Source organism: Hoplias malabaricus, chromosome 14, assembly GCF_029633855.1.
Source record: "Hoplias malabaricus isolate fHopMal1 chromosome 14, fHopMal1.hap1, whole genome shotgun sequence".
Classification (NCBI taxonomy): domain Eukaryota; kingdom Metazoa; phylum Chordata; class Actinopteri; order Characiformes; family Erythrinidae; genus Hoplias; species Hoplias malabaricus.
Window position 1 is genome coordinate 29,958,506 of NC_089813.1, and position 20,183 is coordinate 29,978,688.

The window sequence follows — 20,183 nt, forward strand, 5'->3', positions numbered from 1 at the left end:
GTATTGCATACATCTGTGTGTGGTGGTTCTTGAAGGACTGACTACAATTGCAATCCAGTCTTTGTGAACCTCCCCCACATTTTTGAATGGGTTTTGTTTCACAATCCTCTCCATGGTGTGGTTATCCCTATTGCTTGTACACTTTTTTCCTACCACATTCTTCCCTTCCCTTTGCCTCTTTATTAATATGCTTGGACATAGAGATTTTGTCTCTTGCTCTGCTTATGTAAGGTGTCAATGGTCGTCTTTTGGACAACTGTCAAGTTAGCAGTCTTCCCCATTATAGTGTAGCCTAGAGAACTAGACTGAGAGACCGTTTAAAGGCCTTTGCAGGTGTTTTGACTTAATTAGTTGACTAGAGTGTGGCACCTGGTGTCTTCAGTATTGAACCTTTTCACAATATTCAAATTTTCTGAGATACTGAATTTGGGGTTTTCATTAGTTGTCAATATTATTGTTTTACTTCAGAATTAATATGCAAAATATGGATTTGCTTGTATACTTTTAAATAACCCTAACAATATCTTAGCTTAGTATTGTGAAATTATTTTTAAAAATATACTGGATTATTTTCCACATTCGTACATAAATTATCTTGATAAAATTGTTTTCTAGTTGTGTACCATATTCTACTGTAGTTGTATAGACAAGACATGCAGTATGTTTAAAACATAACTATTTAATGCTTTTGATTATGATCTTTAGGGAGTGGTCCCTCTGCACCCAGCAGCAGTGTCACTTCACCCAGTCACATAAATGTGCCAGCCCACTCTGTCCCAGATTTCTCCTACTCCAGCAGTGAGGATGAGTTTTATGATGCTGATGAGTATTACCAGAGTAACACCTCACCAAAACACTGCATAGAGTGAGTCACACACGCACAAACACACCTCTTTCACAAAATCACTCTATGTGACAAGCTCAATTACAAGCTGGTGTTAAAGTCTCGGTTACAGCAAAATGTTGCACACACTCTTTTCCACTATTTTAAATTTGCTTGTTTGTTTTTTTTTGCTGCAGCCCTTCAAGGACCCCTGTTGTTAACAGTGAGGCAAACGCAACCCTGAAGCGGCCCGACACCAATGAATCGATCAACTCCTCCATGTCTAATGGCACAACAGATGCAGGTACTGAGACTTACACTGACATGTTTTCATTCATTTTAAACATTTGCCCTGAAAGCAGGCCATTGACGGTACTTCTCCCCCACCATCATCATCATACATTTTGTTAATTTACATTTGTAAATAATGTAAAAGCATAAATTGTTGAATATCATTATATGCAATAATAATTCTGTTATACACTTACATCTATTCCTATCACACTTGCACACCCTTCCATGAATATACACTACATGTACAAAAGAATTGGATTGCATCGGTGGGACCTTCTGACCATTCATTCAAAAGAGTATTTCAGGTCAGACACCGATGTTGGATGAAAGTACCTGTCGTGAAATCTCTGCTCTAGTTCATCACAAAGGTGTTCAGTGGGGTTGAGGTCAGGGCTTTCTGCAGACCAGTGAAGTTCTTCCACAAAGAACTTATCCAACCATGCCTTTATGTTGCTTTGTGCTCTGGTGCATAGTCATTCTGGAAGAGAAAAGGGCCTTTTCTAAATGGTTCCAACAAAGATAGAAACATAAAAGTGTCCAAAATGTCTTGATTCTCTGAAATGAATTAAGGGGCCTAGACCAACCCCTTATAAAAAAAACATATTGCATTATCCCTCCTCCAACAAAGTTCACAATTGGCACAGTGCAGTCAGTCAGGTAATGTTCACCTGGCCAAATCCAGAGTCATCCATCAGGTTGCTAGACATAGAAGTGTGATTCCTTACTACACAGAACATGTTTCCCCTGTTCCAGAGTCCAGTGGCCGCATGCTGTACACCACTTCCACTGACTCTTGGTGAGGCTTGCCTGTAGTTGCTTAGCAATGGAAACCCATGCCATGAAGCTACTCGCCCTTAGATGTTTTTCTGATCTTAATTCCATATGAGGTTTGGAGCTCTGCAGTTATTGAGTCAGTACCATGCTTGACTTCAGTGAGCATTTTGGAATGACCCATTCTGTCACAAATAATTGTAAAGGCAGATTGCATGACCTGGTGCTTGACTATTACATCTGTGGTAAAATTTTAATAGGACTGAATTAAACACACTAATCCAGTAATTAGGAGGTGTGTCCCAGTACTTTTATCCAAAGAGTGTGTTAAAAAAAAAGTGTCTATTCTTCAAAAATATGTATGACAACAGACTGATAAATACAAAGTTTCAGTATCTCTTACAGCATTTTACATGTCTTATGTGTGCTGTGTTGTTCAGATCAGTTTGACAGTCATGATGAGAAAGATGATGAGGGTGAAGGAGAGTCAGTGGAGGAGCATAAGAGCGTCATCATGCATCTTCTCTCTCAAGTCCGACTGGGCATGGACCTCACTAAGGTAACCAACCCTGCCTGCTGTCTGCTCTCTGTCTTCTCCTCTTCTTTGACCACACTCACCACATTTTTTTTTCTTTCTCTCCAAGGTGGTTTTGCCTACGTTCATCTTGGAGAGGAGGTCGTTGTTGGAAATGTATGCAGACTTCTTTGCACATCCTGATTTATTTGTCAGGTAGTGTTAATCTCTCCTCTTTTGTGTGTGTGTGTATATAATTTATTGTCAATTCAACTTTTACTACATCATTTGAACACAACAGTTGTCCTTCACATTGTGTGAAAATTTCATGACAAATGGACCAATAGAAATGCTCCAAAATTATTCTGAATAAAATCTTTTTACATTGATCTCCCTCCTTCTGTAAATTTGCTATTTTGGGAGATACATATTTTTGATTGGGCAGCGACGATATATAGCTAGCGATGGAAATTATTCTGAATATGTATATTTAGTTATATAGTGAAGTTTATTCATTTATTTTTTGTTTGTTAGATTATTTAGACTATATTGTTACATGTAAATATTCAGAATCATTTCAATGACTTTCAGGTACTTGGATGTAAACAGAGAGATCCAGCTTAACAATATTACTTTAGAAAAGCTATATAAACCAGGATGGGTCTTGTTTTAAGTAATTCTACTAGAATAGTGACATGGTGATGGTATGTAAAGGCATGTGTCATGAGCATTGAAATCACTGCGTGGTGTAAAGATAGAGATTACACCGAAAAATATTGTAGTTTTTCAATAAAGTTTTCTTTTCTTTTCTTTTATTGAATGCTTTTGACAGAATTGTGTTTTATTTTATTTGTTTGTTTGTTTGTTTTTATGTATATAGTGGTCTTTTTACATTTCTCATGATAGACTTATTCTTTCCAATGCATGCCAGTATGTGCTTTGCACACTGGATTGAGTATTGTAGTTTCAATGCTCATATATAAATTGGTGCATTTTTCTGAGCATTGTGAGTTTTTATATGTTTGATATGGTCTGTTTGTCCTCAGCATTGCAGAGCAGGCAGACCCCAGGGAGCGCATGGTGCATGTGGTGAAGTGGTATCTCTCAGCCTTTCACGCTGGCCGGAAAGGATCTGTTGCCAAAAAACCCTACAACCCCATTCTGGGAGAAGTGTTCTACTGCCACTGGGACCTGCCATCTGAAACAGAGGAGCCAGTTTCTATGGTAAGCATGTTTGTACATGAGAGAGAACTGCAGAGTCTACACCACCACTGGTCAAATTAAGTGTTTTGTTAGTCAAAATATTTTAAGACTTCCCCCATAGGAAAGAAACTTTATGATGTTTTTCTGCATATTTTGTCCACAAATTATTTTTGTAATTAGAGGTCTAATGTATTAATTAATAAAAACAAACTATAAAATGTGGTGCAACTTTTGCCAAGATTAGCACATTATTATTATTTTATGGTGTTAAATATATATGTTTAATATATATATATATATATATATATATATATATATATATATATATATATATATATATATATATATATATATATATATATACACACACACACACACACGTCAGGTAATCTCTCCTCGTGTGTGTGTGTACTGCGTATTCAAATGATGCAGCAAACTAAAAATCTATAAAAATGGAGTTACATATTATTCTGTGGAAAGTGACCATTTCTGTTTCAAGCTCTCAATTCTCACAGAGAACTGATTCACCCAGATGTGCATGTCTGTGTGTATAGGTACAGGAACCTGTGTCAGATGGCCCAGTGTCGTATTGCAGCAGGAACAGCGTGTCTTTTGTGGCCGAGCAGGTTTCTCACCACCCCCCTAGTGAGTATTGTGTTTTATCATTCAAAGTTAATTTATTATACCCCATCTTAAGTCTGTACTAGAACCAAATGTGAATAGATTATTGATGTTGGATTATGTTATGTGAACCGAGAAAGTGGGTTTTTCATTATATGTCCCCTCTAACTGACATTGAGTACCAGTTCTTTGAAAACATACTTGTACATACATGTGTTTTACCCTGCACAAACACATCTGCTTCTGATAATGAAGGGCTCAGTAATTAGCTGATGAGTTCATCCAGGTGCAATAGAACTAAGAAGCAGATGCAGATGGTAAAGTGCCCAGATGGCAAGCCATTTTTTTAGGATTTTTTTTTTTGACCAGGACCATACATACAAATTACCACAGTTCTCTCAAAATGTATCAGATGTATACAGTATTGTGCAAAAGTCAGAGACCACCCTCCATGTATAACTTTCAAATTATTCGCATTTCAGGACTACTTTCTGACAAGATTACATATCCTATAATGTCTTACATTGGAATGGAAAACATATGAGAAATATATTTAAAATATACAGAATACATCACTCTTAATGAAAGACCCAGAAAATAGAAGATAATTTATCAAAATAACTCTTAATGTCATGTATGAACCGAGCCAGAGTTGCAGGGGTTTATTGGATTTTTTTAACAATTGTCTAAGTAATATGTTTAAGCTGCATGTATTTCCAACAAGTCAAGTGAACTACAATTTGGAAATAGTCAGGTGTTTTGTCTCTGAAGCTTTGCATATTTTAATTTTTGTCTCCACTCTTTTAGTATCCGCATTCTACGCTGAGTGTATTAGCAAAAAAATCCAGTTCAATGCACACATCTGGACCAAATCCAAGTTCCTTGGAATGTCTATTGGTGTACACAATATTGGCCAAGGTATGAAAAGACCAAAATGAAATAGCAGGCAAAAATAATAGTAGCATCATTCTATAGCTACATTTATGTTTACTTTCTCTTCTTTGCTGCAGGCTGTGTATCTTGTCTAGAGCATGATGAGCACTACATTCTTACTTTCCCCAATGGCTATGGCAGGTGAGCCTCAGCATTTACCGTCTTGCCATCGTCTCTGTCAATTTAAGATAGAGTTACGTGTCTCAGTGGAATATTGTCATTTGTTACACTTTGTGTATCCCTGCAGGTCAATCCTGACTGTTCCATGGGTTGAACTTGGTGGAGAGTGCAATATTTCCTGCTCCAAATCTGGCTACAGTGCCAACATAGTGTTCCACACTAAACCATTTTATGGAGGGAAGAAACACAGAATAACGGCAGATATTTTGTGAGTCAATATTAGTACCCATGATTTATCTTATTGATAACTCAAAAAATGGTGACTGTTTTTAACTTAACTTGTGCTGTGTTGTAGTGGCCCCAATGATAAGAAATCATTCTACTTCATTGAAGGAGAATGGAATGGAGTGATGTATGCAAAATTGGCATCTGGGGTGAGTCTGAAAAGTTTACTTGACTGATTAAAATCCAAGTTTATAATCCAATAGTTTATAACTATTGTTTAACTATAACAATAGTTTAACTATTGCTATATAGTCATTTATACATTTGTAAATAGCCATTTATAAATAATTTAAGTTTTGATTTATTTGTCAGGTAGTGTTCATCTCTCCTCTTTTGTGTGTGTGTATATATAATTTATTGTCAATTCAAATTTTACTACATCATTTGAACACAACAGCTGTCCTTCACACTGTGTGAAAATTTCATGACGAAACAGAGAGATCCAGCTTAACAATATTACTTTAGAAAAGCTATATAAACCAGGATGGGTCTTGTTTTAAGTAATTCTACTAACTCTACTCTTTTTTTTTTTTTTTTTGGTTTAAGATTGAAAACAGTGAAGTTCCTTAGATCTGACCCCTTATTCTTCTGTTGTACATGCAACAAAATTGAAATTATTAACATAGTGTTTCCAAATGTTAATGGTCACCAGAGTAAAGACAATAAAAACACACAGGTTTCTGTTTTCAGAGTACACAGTTTTTAGGATTTTTTGGCGAATAAAATGACACTGGTCATTTTTAATACTACACAACAGTTACCATAAAATAACAAATGAATGGGAGAATGTTGAAATTTTAAAATACAATTATGTTTAAATATTTTAAAGTGTATTTGTACACCTCATACTAATGAAAGACAACAGAGTTCATGTTAATAATAAGTGCTCATTATTATTATTAAAATATTATTGTAATTTGTGGATTGTGTGAGTAATTTAACATATATAGGTGTTGGTCATAAAATTAGAATGTCATGAAAAAGTTGATTTATTTCAGTAATTCTATTCAAAAAGTGAAACTTGTATATTATACTCGTTCATTACACACAGACCGATATATTTCAAGTGTTTATTTCTTTTAATTGGATGATTATAACTGACAACTAATGAAAACCCCAAATTCAGTATCTCAGAAAATTAGAATATTACTTAAGACCAATACAAAAAAAAGGATTTTTAGAAATGCTGGCCAACTGAAAATTATGAACATGAAAAGTATGAGCATTTACAGCACTCAATGCTTAGTTGGGGCTCCTTTTGCCTGAATTACTGCAGCAATGCAGTGTGGCATGGAATTGCACTGCTCACTGACCATTTAAAGGCCTTTGCAGGTGTTTTGAGTTAATTAGCTGATTAGAGTGTGGCACCAAGTGTCTTCAATATTGAACCTTTTCACAATATTCAAATTTTCTGAGATACTGAATTTGGGGTTTACATTAGTTGTCAGTTATAATCATCAAATTAAAAGAAATAAACACTTAAAATATATCAGTCTGTGTGTAATGAATGAGTATAATATATAGGTTTCACTTTTTGAATGGAATTGATTAAAAAAGCCAAGCCAATCAAGTATTTATCATTCATTCATTCATTTATATATTTATTGATTTATGTACCTGTGCCAAGGTACAAAATGATAATTTTATCATATTTGATACACCATTACAAGCCTTTACTTGAGCTTTATGTCTTATTTCTGTGCTTGGGCAGAGTCCATGAAACAGAACCCATACACTTATGACTCTGTTTAAAATATGTTCTATGCTTTTTTTATGTGTAACAGGAAAACTCTGTGTTCATTGACACAAAGAAAATGGGTATTATAAAGAAGAAGGTGCGGAAGTTGGAGGACCAGTTAGATTACGAGTCCAGACGGTAGGTAACTTGTATGTCTAGCAGTGATACACCTATATGCCTACATCTCACAAGTATCTCCAGCATGTTATATATTCATAAAGACCAATCCAAAACTTCAGGTGATTTTGAGAAATAAAAAAATGCACAGGATGATAATGAAAATGATACTACTATGAAGAAGAGATAGATACAAATGTATAATTGTTATGAGGCCATTTCTTAAGATAAGCTGAAATGGTGGTGAATTGTGTGTCCAGCTGTCACTTATAAAAACCTGTTTTTTCATCTGATTGTCAGCCTCTGGAAGGATGTGACAATGAACCTAAAGATGAAGGATATTGATGCAGCCACAGAGGCCAAACATCGTCTGGAGGAGAAACAGAGGGCTGAGGCTAGGGAGAGAAAGGAGAAGGAAGTTCAGTGGGAGACTAGAGTGAGTGTTATTAAAAGTGTTTTTTAATACTTGGAAGATATACCTGAAGCATATGCAGGGTTATAATGATATTGTTCTATTTCTCATTTCAACATAAGCAGCAAATGCTATAGTCTGTCCATTCATGTGCAACAACAACAAATCAGGTCGAATATTTTGTTGAATTTCCTGGTGACAATAAATGTCTTTGTTAAGCTGAGAGCAGAATGTACACATTATCAATCTGAGCATGTAATAAGAAAAAGCCTAATAATTTTTTTTTCCAAATTTGTGTGTTAAATGCTATTTTTTATTTATTTTTTTATTCTCCTTGCAGTTGTTCCATGAGGATGGCGAGTGCTGGGTTTATGATGAACCACTCCTGAAGAGAATGGCATCACTACGGCACTAGTACAGCCTCTCTTAAATTAGAGTCTTGGGACTCAAGAACTCTTTTACAATTCACCTTTCATCTAAAGCCTTGGAATGACTTATGAATGGACATTTACACAGCTTTGCATTTATTAAATGAATGATGATAAGAAAAAATCAAAAACTATATAAATAAATATCAAAAACAAATTACTTCTGTCTCGCCAACCTCACCACTTCCACCTATCCACCATTCCTTCAAGAATGAAAACAAATACACTACCACAGAAAGACACTGAGGTTATAACTTGCTCTTAAGCAACCTAAACAAATGCTTCTGTTTTGGGTCATTCCCACAGGCTTTCTTTCTCCCACTTGGAGAGGTGACTGGGGCAAAGGAGCTGTTGTGGAGGGAGGGAGTCTAAGTATTTCAATCGAACAAACTGGAAAAAAAAACAGCGTTCTGTATCTCAGGGAATCGGGTGACTGAGGATTGAAGGCTGTATCTTCTGATGTTCAAAAGGCCTTATTGTCAGAAATGCAACATGGGAGAAGTTGGCTTGTCTTCAGCTAGCTAGCTCTATATATATATATAATGTGTTTTCTTTTTATCTGTATCTTGGGCAATAGTAATGATTTGAAATTATGAACTTGAAAATGATTAACATTTATGTAAATGAAAATTTAATTCATTTATTCCTCTTTACCACACATTAAATGGAAGAAAAAACATTCTTCTCTTTTTTGAAACATTTTGCATCAGGCTATGCTTACCTGATGAAAGAGGTCCAGTAATGGAAGCAATAATCAAAAATGAGGAAGAAATATGAAGAATATGTGATACTACATTGTGAAAGTCATAATTTATTCAAATAAAAAAAAATCTGTGTGTATAATTTAATAATAGGCTCTTAAGTCACAGACAAGACTCTAGGGGTCTGTTCTAGAGGTCTGTAGTGCAAAGTTCAAAATAAAGTTTAAACATATTATTAGAAATTAGACCAGGTTGACAGAAATACATATTGAACAATGTGCCAAGAATTAAGTGAATGGTTATCCTTATATTAAAGGATATAATAATATTCTCCCTACACAGACACACACACACTCTACACACATTCTATTGCTCGCCCCTCGTCCACTCACATTATGTATATATTTGTCCATTTGGAATCAAGTGCACTTTCATCCTAAGTATTCCACAGGAATAAATTAGATTTGCTATCCAGTGCTAAATACAAGCTGCTGTCAAGCCATTGGGCTCAAGCCTTGGATTATTACTCTGCTGCTGTGCATTCTTGGTTATTATGTGGGCAGAATGGAGGCTATGAGGATTCAACATTTTTCACAAACATTGTAAATTAATGGGGACTTATTACCGTCTCAAGTGGGGTTAAATTTGATCAGAACTGATTAAAAATGATTCATTAAAAAGTCACTTTTTCGTTCATGTTCTCTTCATAAATATATCTGAAATTGAGGCCTTGTCACATATGCATCTCACGCCATGCAGCGCTGCATTGCAAGAGTCCACACAGCATTTCCCCCGGACATAATGTTGATTGTACCGTTTTCTTGTTTATTAATCCATAATATTAAATCTCAGTGAGACCAGCTTGTGTTATGATTCTTTAGTATGAAAGTTACACTGAAACCTCTTTATTTATTGTTATCCCAAATGCTGCAACAAAGCTAAAGTATTCTTTATACATTGTTACTGAAAATGGCTAAGTATAAATAAATTAAATAACTTAAAGTTAAATTAAAACATAATTTAAAATATTTAAAAAACATTGCTTAAACAGTGCAGTTAAAATTTGCTAAAACTCCAGATATTGGCATGTGACATTTTAGTACTTCCAACTAAATTTAGTACTTAAAACATGATTTTTATTAAAAAAAAAAAATCATGTTTTATAAGGTTCAATTTTATAAGAAGAATATTTTGTAAATTTAATTTAAAAGAAATGAAAAAATGTTCTCAACTTTTAGATGCAAATTTCTTCATGGAAGTTACTTGTAACTCATAAATTCAATTATGTACATACATAAACTCACGGCGGCATGGTAGTGCAGCAGGTAGTGTCGCAGTCACACAGCTCCGGGGGCCTGGAGGCTGTGGATTCGATTCCTGCTCCGGGTGACTGTCTGTGAGGAGTTGGTGTGTTCTCATCATGTCCGTGTGGGTTTCCTCCAGGTGCTCCGGTTTCCTCCCACAGTCACCAAACACATGTTGGTAGATGGATTGGTGACTCAAAAGTGTCCGTAGGGTGTGTGTGTGTGTGTGTTGCCCTTTGAAGGACTGGCGCCCCCTCCAGGGTGTATTCCTGCCTTGCGCCCATTGATTCCAGGTAGGCTCTGGACCCACCAAGACCCTGAACTGGATAAGCGGTTACAGATAATGAATGAATGATACACATAGTCACATTTTAAAGCTAAATAACAAGGGGGAGGGACAACTTCACAGGGGACTGCTATTTTATTTTGAGACATTTTATATTATAAGTGAAAATAAATTCTAATGTTTTATATACCGTAGTAGAAATCAATTAAGCTGTCAGTATAATGACTTGCCATTTTTTTCAGCTTTGAAACAGCAGTGTTCCAAAGACAGTGTCAAACTTATCTCAGACAGATAAAACTTATCTCATGTACCTAAGGAACCAATCCTGTTTACTTTTAATTCAGAGCACTTGAGCTGCAAGATATTAGTGAAAAATAAGTAGAAATAGAGGCTGGGACTTGTTGCACATTTCATGCATGCTGAAAGATTGTCTAGAGTCTAACCATTTTTTAAAGGCTACATCTATGATTGTGGGGAAGCTGTTCTCTCTGGTTTGTTTCGTTCATAAGCTCCACGTCTTTTAAGGTTGAACAGTATGTTTGGGGAGAAAAACTACTGTTGTTTTTATGTGGCTGAAGTTTAACTTGTCTAAGTTTTTATTAACCATTTGGCTTACCAAACTCATTTGTAACTTAAGTTGTTTATAGCACTTTCGGTCTGAGCTGACTTCATGCCGTTAGCAGCCTTATAAATTTAGAGTGGGTTCCTACATAAATATAGAGAAAGGAAGCCTGGCTGACCAAGCAACTTTGTTTATCTTTTGAAACATTAGGTTTCCAGCATGCAAACAGACTTGAGAGCTAAGAAATGATAAGGAATCTTATGAATTTTCTAAAACGTTTTTGATTACAATCGTGAAATACATCTTTAAGGCACTGGAAGAAATTATATAAATATAACATTTAAATATGTAATTTCAATAAAGAATGTTGTAGGATTTTAATTACCTGAGGGGAAGAAATGGTTTGATATAGCATGGAAATGTTAACCTTCCTTGACCTGCCTATGTGAACCATAGAAACATTGCTTAAAAAATGCAGTTTTAGTGAACACCCAGCTAACAAAATTACATTCTCATTTTGGTTGTGGGAATGGTGCACTGAAATGTTCACTTTCAATGTGAATTTCTCCAGGTTATTTAACGTTCTCAGAACATTTTCTTAAAGTTACAAAAACTTTCTGGGAACGTTACCGCAACCTTATTTACACCAATAATTTAACATTCTAGGAACATTGCAAATTCTGTTTAGACGTTCTCATAATGTTCTAATGTTTTAGTTGTTGGGAACTTTGCACGGGAAGGTTCCCTCAACGTGAATTTGTCCAGTTTTTCTAATGCTGCTTTGGAGATATTCCCTGAAAGTGAAAAAAGTCAAATTTTCTTAAAGTTTCCAGAACATTTTTCCCCAGAATATTATCTCATCATTGTTTTCGCAGACAATTTAATGTTTTTTGAAGGTTTATAGTTCCAGTTTTCTTGTTTTCTTATTCACTCATAGCAATTTAGTAGAATGTACTACTTTTGTGCACTGCAGTAGAGCAGTGATTTTGTTTTTTTGCACCTTGTGTCAGATACAAGGAACAGTCAGCAGTGTGTAGTTATGTTAATGTCTCTTTAACATTCCCATTTGTTAAAAAAAATGCTATGGTGATCTAATTCAATAATGATAATACTCAACTGCTATGATCATGACACACTGAGGTAAAATCAGTCCAAACTTAATGAATTTAAAAATGTTTATTATTATTATCATCATCATCACATTTAAATGAAGTCAAAAATCCATACTTTTTAGAGGGGTCTCTGTATGCTCCACCTGCAAAGCAAACAAACAGGTTTATTAAGCATTTCTTCGTGTTTATCAGTTCAAATAAAACACTGTTTACCCAAGTAAATAAAACACAAAAGTTTCTTGAAGTTATATTGCAGTTTTTGACCTACAAGTAGTCAGTGTGCAAGGGGTGTCTGTGACTTCTTATTCTTTCTTTATTCATGACTAAATTACTCGCTTGGGATAAGGTTGTACTGTATAGCACAAGTTTAAAGAGCAATGCAAATGACATAACTGAAGAATTTAGCAAGAACATAATTTGGTAGCTCCTGTGTTCTTTTAATAGTTTATCTTAAGTTTGGAAAAACGTACTTTTGGCTTTTATTCCTACTTTTAGGCAGCCTTCGCCTAATGGTTAGGTGACCAGGCTTGATACCGGAATGTTGCCGGTTCAATCCCCAGGACCAGCATGAACATCCATGACTGAAGTTCACTTGAGCAAGGCACTGAACCCTCAGGCGCAGGGGATGGCTGCTCAATGCTCTGGGTGTGTGTTCACAGCCTCTAGTTCACTAGTGTGTGTGTGTGTGTGTTCACTGCCACAGATGTAATTATAATCATACACAAGATAAGATGTAAAATATGCCAATCCATTAGACATTAGAGCTTCACATAGGACCCACCACACACTCTCTCTTCCTACCTGCAGCCACCAAAACTCCTGTTGAATCCTACACCTCAACACTAAGGTTGCTGTAGCCATTAATGATCAGATCAGCAACTAGCTACCCTTAACAACTACGGTTATTCATTGAGCCCAGCCCATTAGCTCTTCACAGGGGTCATCTGGCAGGCACCTCCTCTTGTTGGTTTTTCAATGAATTAGTCTAATGTCTGAGACCCACCACCCTCCAAGCCAGCCTTACAGTCCTACCTTACCCTTTACCATTATCAACTGTAAATCCACACTGGCCTCCCTGGAGACTAAGGCTGTACCTAGCCCCACTGGCACCGTTAATGTATGCTCAATGCCACTAGTTCCATGTGAACCTTACATGCTACATCACCAACAATCTCAATAGCATCTCTACAGTGCGTTTCCCTAAGTAATATGTGCTCTCCTTATCCACAACCACTGACTAGGCCTTCCAGCTGTTTCTCATAACTCCTTCACTACTCCCCTTAGTTTCCGCCCCCTGATGCCAAACTGCACAAGCAGGGATGTGGCCGATTTGGCTACAAATCCTCTAATAATTTTCTCCATTGGTTTTACATGTGCCTGCCACCCATATTTCCTCACCTCAGCCGTCTTCTCACCTTTAGCTTCTTCGTTTTGAATGCTTTATCTACTGCATCCTCAAATGGAACCGTTAACTCAATTAAATTAACTATTCGTTTTCTATGAGTACAGCACCATGTCTGGCCTCAGTGTAGTTAACACAATGCACTCTGGGACCTGCAGCTTTTTTTATACGTCCACCAGCAATTTCCAATCTTGTGTTTCACCCCATCTACCAATATTTGTAGCCTGCGCAAGAACATTCCCCCTCACGTTTTGCCTGTGATGCTGCTGTTGCACACCGTGCCTCCTCTTCCTCCTCTTCCTGGCCTGACTAAAACTTTTCCAAGAATCAACTGACCCAAGGCCTGCTCTTCTGCATTGTACTTGGCCAATCACATTCCTTAATTCTAATGCGCTCCTGGCTACCTGCATAGCCACTTTCAGATTCTACTTCCTTCCTGTTTTTGTGATTGGCTCTGCTGCTTTTACCACTACATCCATGCCATGCTACTTAAACACTGCAGCACCCCTAGGCACTTCTTTATGGCCTTGTTTATAACACTTTCCATCCTCTTTACTTCTGTGATTGAAACATCATAAACTGTCAATGGCCACCTAATACGAGGCAGTAAAACACAATTTCAACTTCCCTGGGAGACACAATCTATCAATGTTTTTAACAGCCTCCACCAGTTCAGCTTTTAATCCCACAACTTGTTCTGATTTTTTTTAATGCCGCACTATACCATCTACCTAAACTATTTACTGGTCTCTCCAGCACTGTAGGGATCATTTCTCCTTCCATCAAAAACTTTTCTTGCACAAGTTTTTCCTTGACAATCAACAGACTTCTAGACTTGCTTGGTTTAACTTTCAGCCTAGCCAACTTTACTTTAATATCTTTAATATCTCCAGCAACCTCTGTGTGCAAGGCACAGTAGTCATTAGTGTAGTCATCCATGTAAACCCTATTTGGGGGAAGCTGAGTACTGTCATGCAACCTTTCCCCCGACTACGACACACTTAGAGGCCCTAATTACTACCTCCAGTGCTATTGTAAATGCTAATGGTGAAATCATACATCCAGCCATTATACCTATTTCTAATCGCTGCCATGATGTAACAAATTCCCCTGTACTAAAGCAAAACTGAATATCCTCAAAGTATGCTTTAACAAGCCTAGTTAACTTATCTGGCACATGGAAGAATTCAATAAGTTTGTGGCACTGAGCCAAATGTATTAGCATGAAAAGCAGAGACTTAAAAGCTTTAATTTGGTACCTTGACTGTCGATATTGGACCTGTAATACTTGAGATATACTTACGGTTACAAGCAATGAGTGTTTTTGCCCGCTGCCACGCACTTGCGTGTTAAGTGGAGAAATGGTGCTACATTACAGAAAACAGCTTGAAAATGAATAACTTATAATAATAATAATAAATGGCATTTTTAAAGCTCATTTCAGGAACCCAAAGACGATGTTTACAATGAGATGAACACTTAAAGACAATCACATCCAACAATCAAATAAACAACAAATAATGCTACATAACACATAATAGTTTCCTCCGGGTACTCTGGTTTCCTACCACAGTCCAAAAACACACGTTGGTAGGTAGATTGGTGACTCAAATGTGTCTGTAGGTGTGTTTTAAGATTGGATTTGAATAGAGATAGAGATGTTGACTGTTGAATTTCTGGAAGGAGGGAGTTCCAGAGGCGTGGGGCATGTCTGGAGAAGGCTCTGTCCCCAAGACTATGCAGCTTGGAAAGGGGAATGGTGAGTAAACCAGCTGAAGAAGACGTGAGAATGCGAATAGGTGTGTAAAGTTGAAGACGGTCCGATAAGTAAGAGGGAGATAGGTGAGAAGGAGGATTTTGAACTGAATATGATATTTAGCAGGAAGCCAATGGAGGTTTTTGAGAACTGGGGTGATGCAGTGGTGGGACTGGGTGTGGGTGAGGAGACGGGCAGCAGAGTTCTGGACCATTTGGAGGTTATAAAGTAGTGAGGAGCTAATGCTAAGCAGAAGAGAGTTACAATAGTCAAGATGGCTGGAGATCAATGCATGGATGAGGAAAATTGAGGAGGCAGACTAGGAAAGAGAAGGATGGATTTTAGCAATGTTGCGAAGGTGAAAGAATGAAATTTTTATGATGGAACTAACATGGGAATGAAACCTGAGTGTGATGGAGCCAGTTTTACTGAGGGTAGATTTGAAGCCAATGAGGATTAGATCAGTTTTATTACTATTAAGTATCAGTGAATTGTGTGTTATCCAGGGCCTGATTTTTGAGAGACATAGTTCAAAGTTGGAGAGTGGTGGGTCATCCTCAAAGTATGCTTTAACCAGCCTAGTTAACTTATCTGGCACATGGAAGAATTCAATATGTTTATGTGGCACTGAGCCAAATTTTAGCATGAAAAGCAGAGACTTAAAAGCTTTAATTTGGTACCTTGATTGTCGATATTGGACATGTAATACTTGAGATATACTTACGGATACAAGCAATTATGGTCACAGCTCAAAATGGGCTGTAAAAAATGTTATTTCTCCTAAAAGCAGCTTTTCATGCAGTTGTTATGAAATTTCTGTTTGGAAAAGTTCGGAAAAAGTAAAAGATTATGTAAGTAAATCATAAAAAGTAATAGATTATCTTAAAATATTCTTGATTTAAATATAAGACAAAAAAAAGTCCATGTTCTTGAACACAATCAATGGATCCACATCTTTTAACGTTGTATGTTAATCTCAAACATTGATGTTAAACAGGTTTTTCTTTCCTAATATGTGTCTAAAGAATACCATACATATACTCCAAGTATGTTCATGTAACTTTCACCTGGAACATTTCAGACTAACATTAGGAAAACCATTATCAACCCTGACAGCAGGAAATGGCGGAACACTGGCCCACTGAGGGCAATGTTGGAGGTCCACTAGTGTTTTGCACAGCGTTTTCTGGGCGGACCGCTGGTGATTAAATAGTATTTTATACAAAATGCCACTTTTCCATTCACAGTCCCATTTACATTTTTTCCTTCATTAGGTTCTTTTGTTATCCTTTATAAATAGGATTAGTAAATAATTGTAATCCAGCACAGTGTCAACATTTTTAGTTTAATCATTTTATATCAGGCTTATACTCATTATTATATCTCTCATAGTTGTTGGTAATATTTGTATTGGTTTGTTTTCCAGAATAAATGTCTCTGTGAATTTAAAATCTGTTTGAGGTGATTAAAAATTAGATATATCCTGTACACAGGACAGTAATCTGAGTGGTCTGATGGTGGACCAGCAGTGGTGTGCCAGCCTTTTTATGCCAGTGGACTGATGCTCGCTGTCAGTGAAGGTCAAGTAACGTTTACGGAATGTTCCATTGACGTTACTGTAAGAAAGTTTGCTTCAGATATTAGGACAACCTTTACATAACGTTAGCCAAATTCATGGGAACGTTCCCTGTTATCTGGGCAATGATGCTTTAAATTATTTAAGGGGAAAATCTGAGAACTGAATTTTACTGGTGCACACTGATAAAACCCATAAGTACGATTAATTTATCATTCATTCATCATCTGTAACCAGTTCAGGGTCGCGGTGGGTCCAGAGCCTACCTAAAATCATTGGGCGCAAGGCGGGAATACACCCTGGAAGGGGCACCACACACACTTTTGAGTCGCCAATCCACCTATCAACGTGTGTTTTTGGACTGTGGGAGGAAACCGGAACACCCGGAGTAAACCCACGCGGACACGGGGAGAACACATCAACTTCTCACAGACAGTCACCCGAACCTGGAGCTGTGTGACTGCGACACTACCTGTTGCGCCACCGTGCCGCCCCGATTAATTTATCATTAACTGGAAATCAAAATTCAATTTACTCTAGTCGATGGATATATTTCTAATTGAATTCAGAATGAATTAATGAATGAATAATTAAGAAATATGAGTGGGACATGATTATATTGCATGATGAATTATCCCCGTCCAGTCTTTTAAGGCCTATATGCTAGCAGCTGCGTTCGAGTGATGTCGGAAACTGAGAAATACATTTTCCGACTTGTAAATTGCATCGAACTGCGAACATAATCCCACTGGTAAACTCGGGATTCTAGATGATATACGAGTTTACGGGATGTGACGTATATTGCGACATTTTACCTCTTCCCATGGAGAAAATGGCAAATATGCAGTTGTATCGTTTCATTATGTGTGTTTTCTGTAAATAAAAATCCAATATTATGATCAGATTTGTTAGTACTCAAAAAGCGTTTAGTTGTTGATAAATCACTTTTTGGGGGCATGTTTTGTACAGGGGCCCTGTGAAGGACTGGCGTCCCCTCCAGGGTGTATTCCCGCCTTGCGCCCGATGATTCCAGGTAGGCTCTGGACCCCCCGCGACCCTAAATTGGATAAGCGGTTACAGATAATGGATAATGGTTTTGTACAGGGGGTGGATCAGACAAGCACCCGAAAGCAGCATTATCACGCTTCATATTCCATTTTACAGCAAAAGAAAACATAAAAAAAAAACGAAGAAGATAGAATTTCGTGTTAAGGATATGGCTCAATGATTTCTACTTATATTTTTAATGTATGAGCAAGATACACAAATCACATATTTATGTCAGGGGAGAAAAAAGATGTGATTTTGTTGATTTTGGGCGCCATCTTCTGGAAGCTACACACATCTGCTCAAATGTTACGTTTGAAAATATTCCCAAGATTCATTGCGGTGACCGGTATAAATTCCGCTGAGCCCGTCTCTCGGCCTCATTCAGCTGTGGTCCGGAGAGGAAGGTGAGTTACTTTGAGCGAATAAATGTCTGTTGAAGTTGGTGTAGAGATTTACGTTTAGCTTTAGCCTCCTCTTTATTGTATTGGCTGTATTTTTATTTTTATTTATTTTTTACGGAGGAACAAAAAGTGCTTTTTGTAGCCAGGTATTGGGGCTGGTGTAGCATTAGCAACACGTGTGGTCAGTTCAGGCCTAGCAAAACTCTGTAACACTTCTTTTGTTATCTGCAAGCCTCCATGCAAATATGAGGATAATTATGTTGGTAGGGACATCTGACTAAGATTGATGAATGCCAACATATCTGAGCTTGCGTGGGAGTTATCGAAAACTTGTGTCTCGGGAGCGAGCCACGTGGTTAACGCCTTATGTTTCCTTGCAGATTTGCGATGAGGTCCTGTGTGTTAGACCAGGTTATGGTAAGTGATCTCTATTTCGTAGGATCAATCCAAGGAACAAGTTTGAGTATCTTGTTGCAAGGTTTATGGTTTGGTTAAAAAAAAACTAACTACCCCATGTTAAGCAGAATAACTGGATTGTTTGCCTTACCGCCACTCATTTTAAGCCTATGATGAATACAAATGTGTAAGAGTAGTGGTCAGAAGTGGTTTCTGAGTGTTTTATTCTGAGGCTATTTCTTGTTTGTAAACTGTTTAATGGGTGGTTTTTCAATATTTATGAATGGATTTTTCTGTTTTCTTCCCCCTCATATACAGGGAGGCACATGGTGGCTGGTTCAGGAGGTATGTGTCCATTTTAAATTGGGTGTATTTATCAAAGCCTATGATGAATACAAATGTGTAAGAGTAGTGGTCAGAAGTGGTTTCTGAGTGTTTTATTCTGAGGCTTTCTTGTTTGTAAACTGTTTAATGGGTGGTTTTTCAATATTTATGAATGAATTTTTCCCTTTTCTTCCCCCTCATACAGGGAGGCACATGGTGGCTGGTTCAGGAGGTATGTGTCCATTTTAAATTGGATGTATTTATCAAAGCCCATGATGAACAATGAATAAGAGTAGTGGACAGAAGTGATTTCTGATAACCTTTTCTGAGGCTTTTCAGAGCTTATTTAATTTGAGCTCAATTTAAGAGCATGTATAACTGTTTCTTTCCATTTTTGCAGTGTCTAACAATGAAACTCCAAGCCTGTAGTGCCTGCTGTGAGGTATGTTGGGGCAGGGTAGTCTCTTCCATTGTATTAGTTCAGTGTCCTATGATGACGATTATTTGCTACTCTTGACCAAAGGCTGATGAAACTGCAACCACCTAATGTTTATCTGAGGCACAGTGTTAGTGCTTTTAAATCCTGGATTGCAATTCTTGAATTAACTTGTCAACCATTCCTTTCCCCAGGATGGTGGCTCAGTCTGGTCAGCAGGTAAGCATTAGTTCACATCACTACAATTGCATTTAAATTTTGTTCCAGATGCTGTTTATGATGATTTGTTTAAACAATGGGAATCTCTCTGAATTAGACTGAAAGATGCACTTCTACTGAAACAGTGGAGTGACACTAAATAGTTTCTCCTTTACTTTGGTCTTGTACTAAAATTCACTCTTGTTTTAGGTGTCCTGTGGAAGGGATGGGATGCAGTAGTGTGAAGTTGCCCAAATGGTAAGTATGAAAAAAGTTTAATGGTCATTTTAGTGATGCAAATGATGACTGCATAGTTCAGCAGAATCTCCATGTAGAACAAAGAGCATTGTCTTTCGCTCCTAGCTGATGTATCGTAATTCTATCCTCAAGGAGGAAACCAATACTATTGTAGATTCTTAT

General features: G+C 37.1%; 1 protein-coding gene and 6 non-coding genes across 11 annotated transcripts in view; all 7 read left to right on the forward strand.

Annotated features, from left to right (window-relative positions):
- osbpl9 (oxysterol binding protein-like 9) overlaps positions 1-9,791 on the forward strand; it is a 37,600-nt gene extending 27,809 nt beyond the window's left edge. For 4 of the 5 annotated variants that reach the window (XM_066644227.1, XM_066644230.1, XM_066644231.1 and 1 more), the window contains 13 exons: positions 706-865; positions 1,021-1,127; positions 2,329-2,447; positions 2,533-2,618; positions 3,449-3,626; positions 4,160-4,250; positions 5,034-5,144; positions 5,237-5,300; positions 5,407-5,547; positions 5,635-5,713; positions 7,349-7,440; positions 7,720-7,855; positions 8,172-9,791. In XM_066644227.1, the coding sequence (XP_066500324.1) occupies positions 706-865; positions 1,021-1,127; positions 2,329-2,447; positions 2,533-2,618; positions 3,449-3,626; positions 4,160-4,250; positions 5,034-5,144; positions 5,237-5,300; positions 5,407-5,547; positions 5,635-5,713; positions 7,349-7,440; positions 7,720-7,855; positions 8,172-8,246 (1,439 nt within the window). In that variant the 3' untranslated portion in view covers positions 8,247-9,791. The remainder of the gene's footprint in view (positions 1-705; positions 866-1,020; positions 1,128-2,328; positions 2,448-2,532; positions 2,619-3,448; positions 3,627-4,159; positions 4,251-5,033; positions 5,145-5,236; positions 5,301-5,406; positions 5,548-5,634; positions 5,714-7,348; positions 7,441-7,719; positions 7,856-8,171) is intronic. The other variant, XM_066644229.1, reaches the window with a different exon arrangement.
- An 8,854-nt stretch (positions 9,792-18,645) lies between these two features.
- On the forward strand, positions 18,646-18,724 carry LOC136666656 (small nucleolar RNA SNORD74). Its single transcript, XR_010795413.1, has one exon. It is a non-coding gene; the product is annotated as a small nucleolar RNA SNORD74 (small nucleolar RNA).
- A 246-nt stretch (positions 18,725-18,970) lies between these two features.
- Positions 18,971-19,040, forward strand: LOC136666660 (small nucleolar RNA SNORD75). The gene has a single exon (XR_010795417.1). It is a non-coding gene; the product is annotated as a small nucleolar RNA SNORD75 (small nucleolar RNA).
- A 145-nt stretch (positions 19,041-19,185) lies between these two features.
- On the forward strand, positions 19,186-19,255 carry LOC136666661 (small nucleolar RNA SNORD75). Its single transcript, XR_010795418.1, has one exon. It is a non-coding gene; the product is annotated as a small nucleolar RNA SNORD75 (small nucleolar RNA).
- A 141-nt stretch (positions 19,256-19,396) lies between these two features.
- Positions 19,397-19,462, forward strand: LOC136666659 (small nucleolar RNA SNORD75). The gene has a single exon (XR_010795416.1). It is a non-coding gene; the product is annotated as a small nucleolar RNA SNORD75 (small nucleolar RNA).
- A 371-nt stretch (positions 19,463-19,833) lies between these two features.
- Positions 19,834-19,911, forward strand: LOC136666654 (small nucleolar RNA SNORD79). The gene has a single exon (XR_010795411.1). It is a non-coding gene; the product is annotated as a small nucleolar RNA SNORD79 (small nucleolar RNA).
- Positions 19,912-20,053: 142 nt separating this feature from the next.
- Positions 20,054-20,138, forward strand: LOC136666658 (small nucleolar RNA snR60/Z15/Z230/Z193/J17). Its single transcript, XR_010795415.1, has one exon. It is a non-coding gene; the product is annotated as a small nucleolar RNA snR60/Z15/Z230/Z193/J17 (small nucleolar RNA).
- Positions 20,139-20,183: the final 45 nt, after the last annotated feature.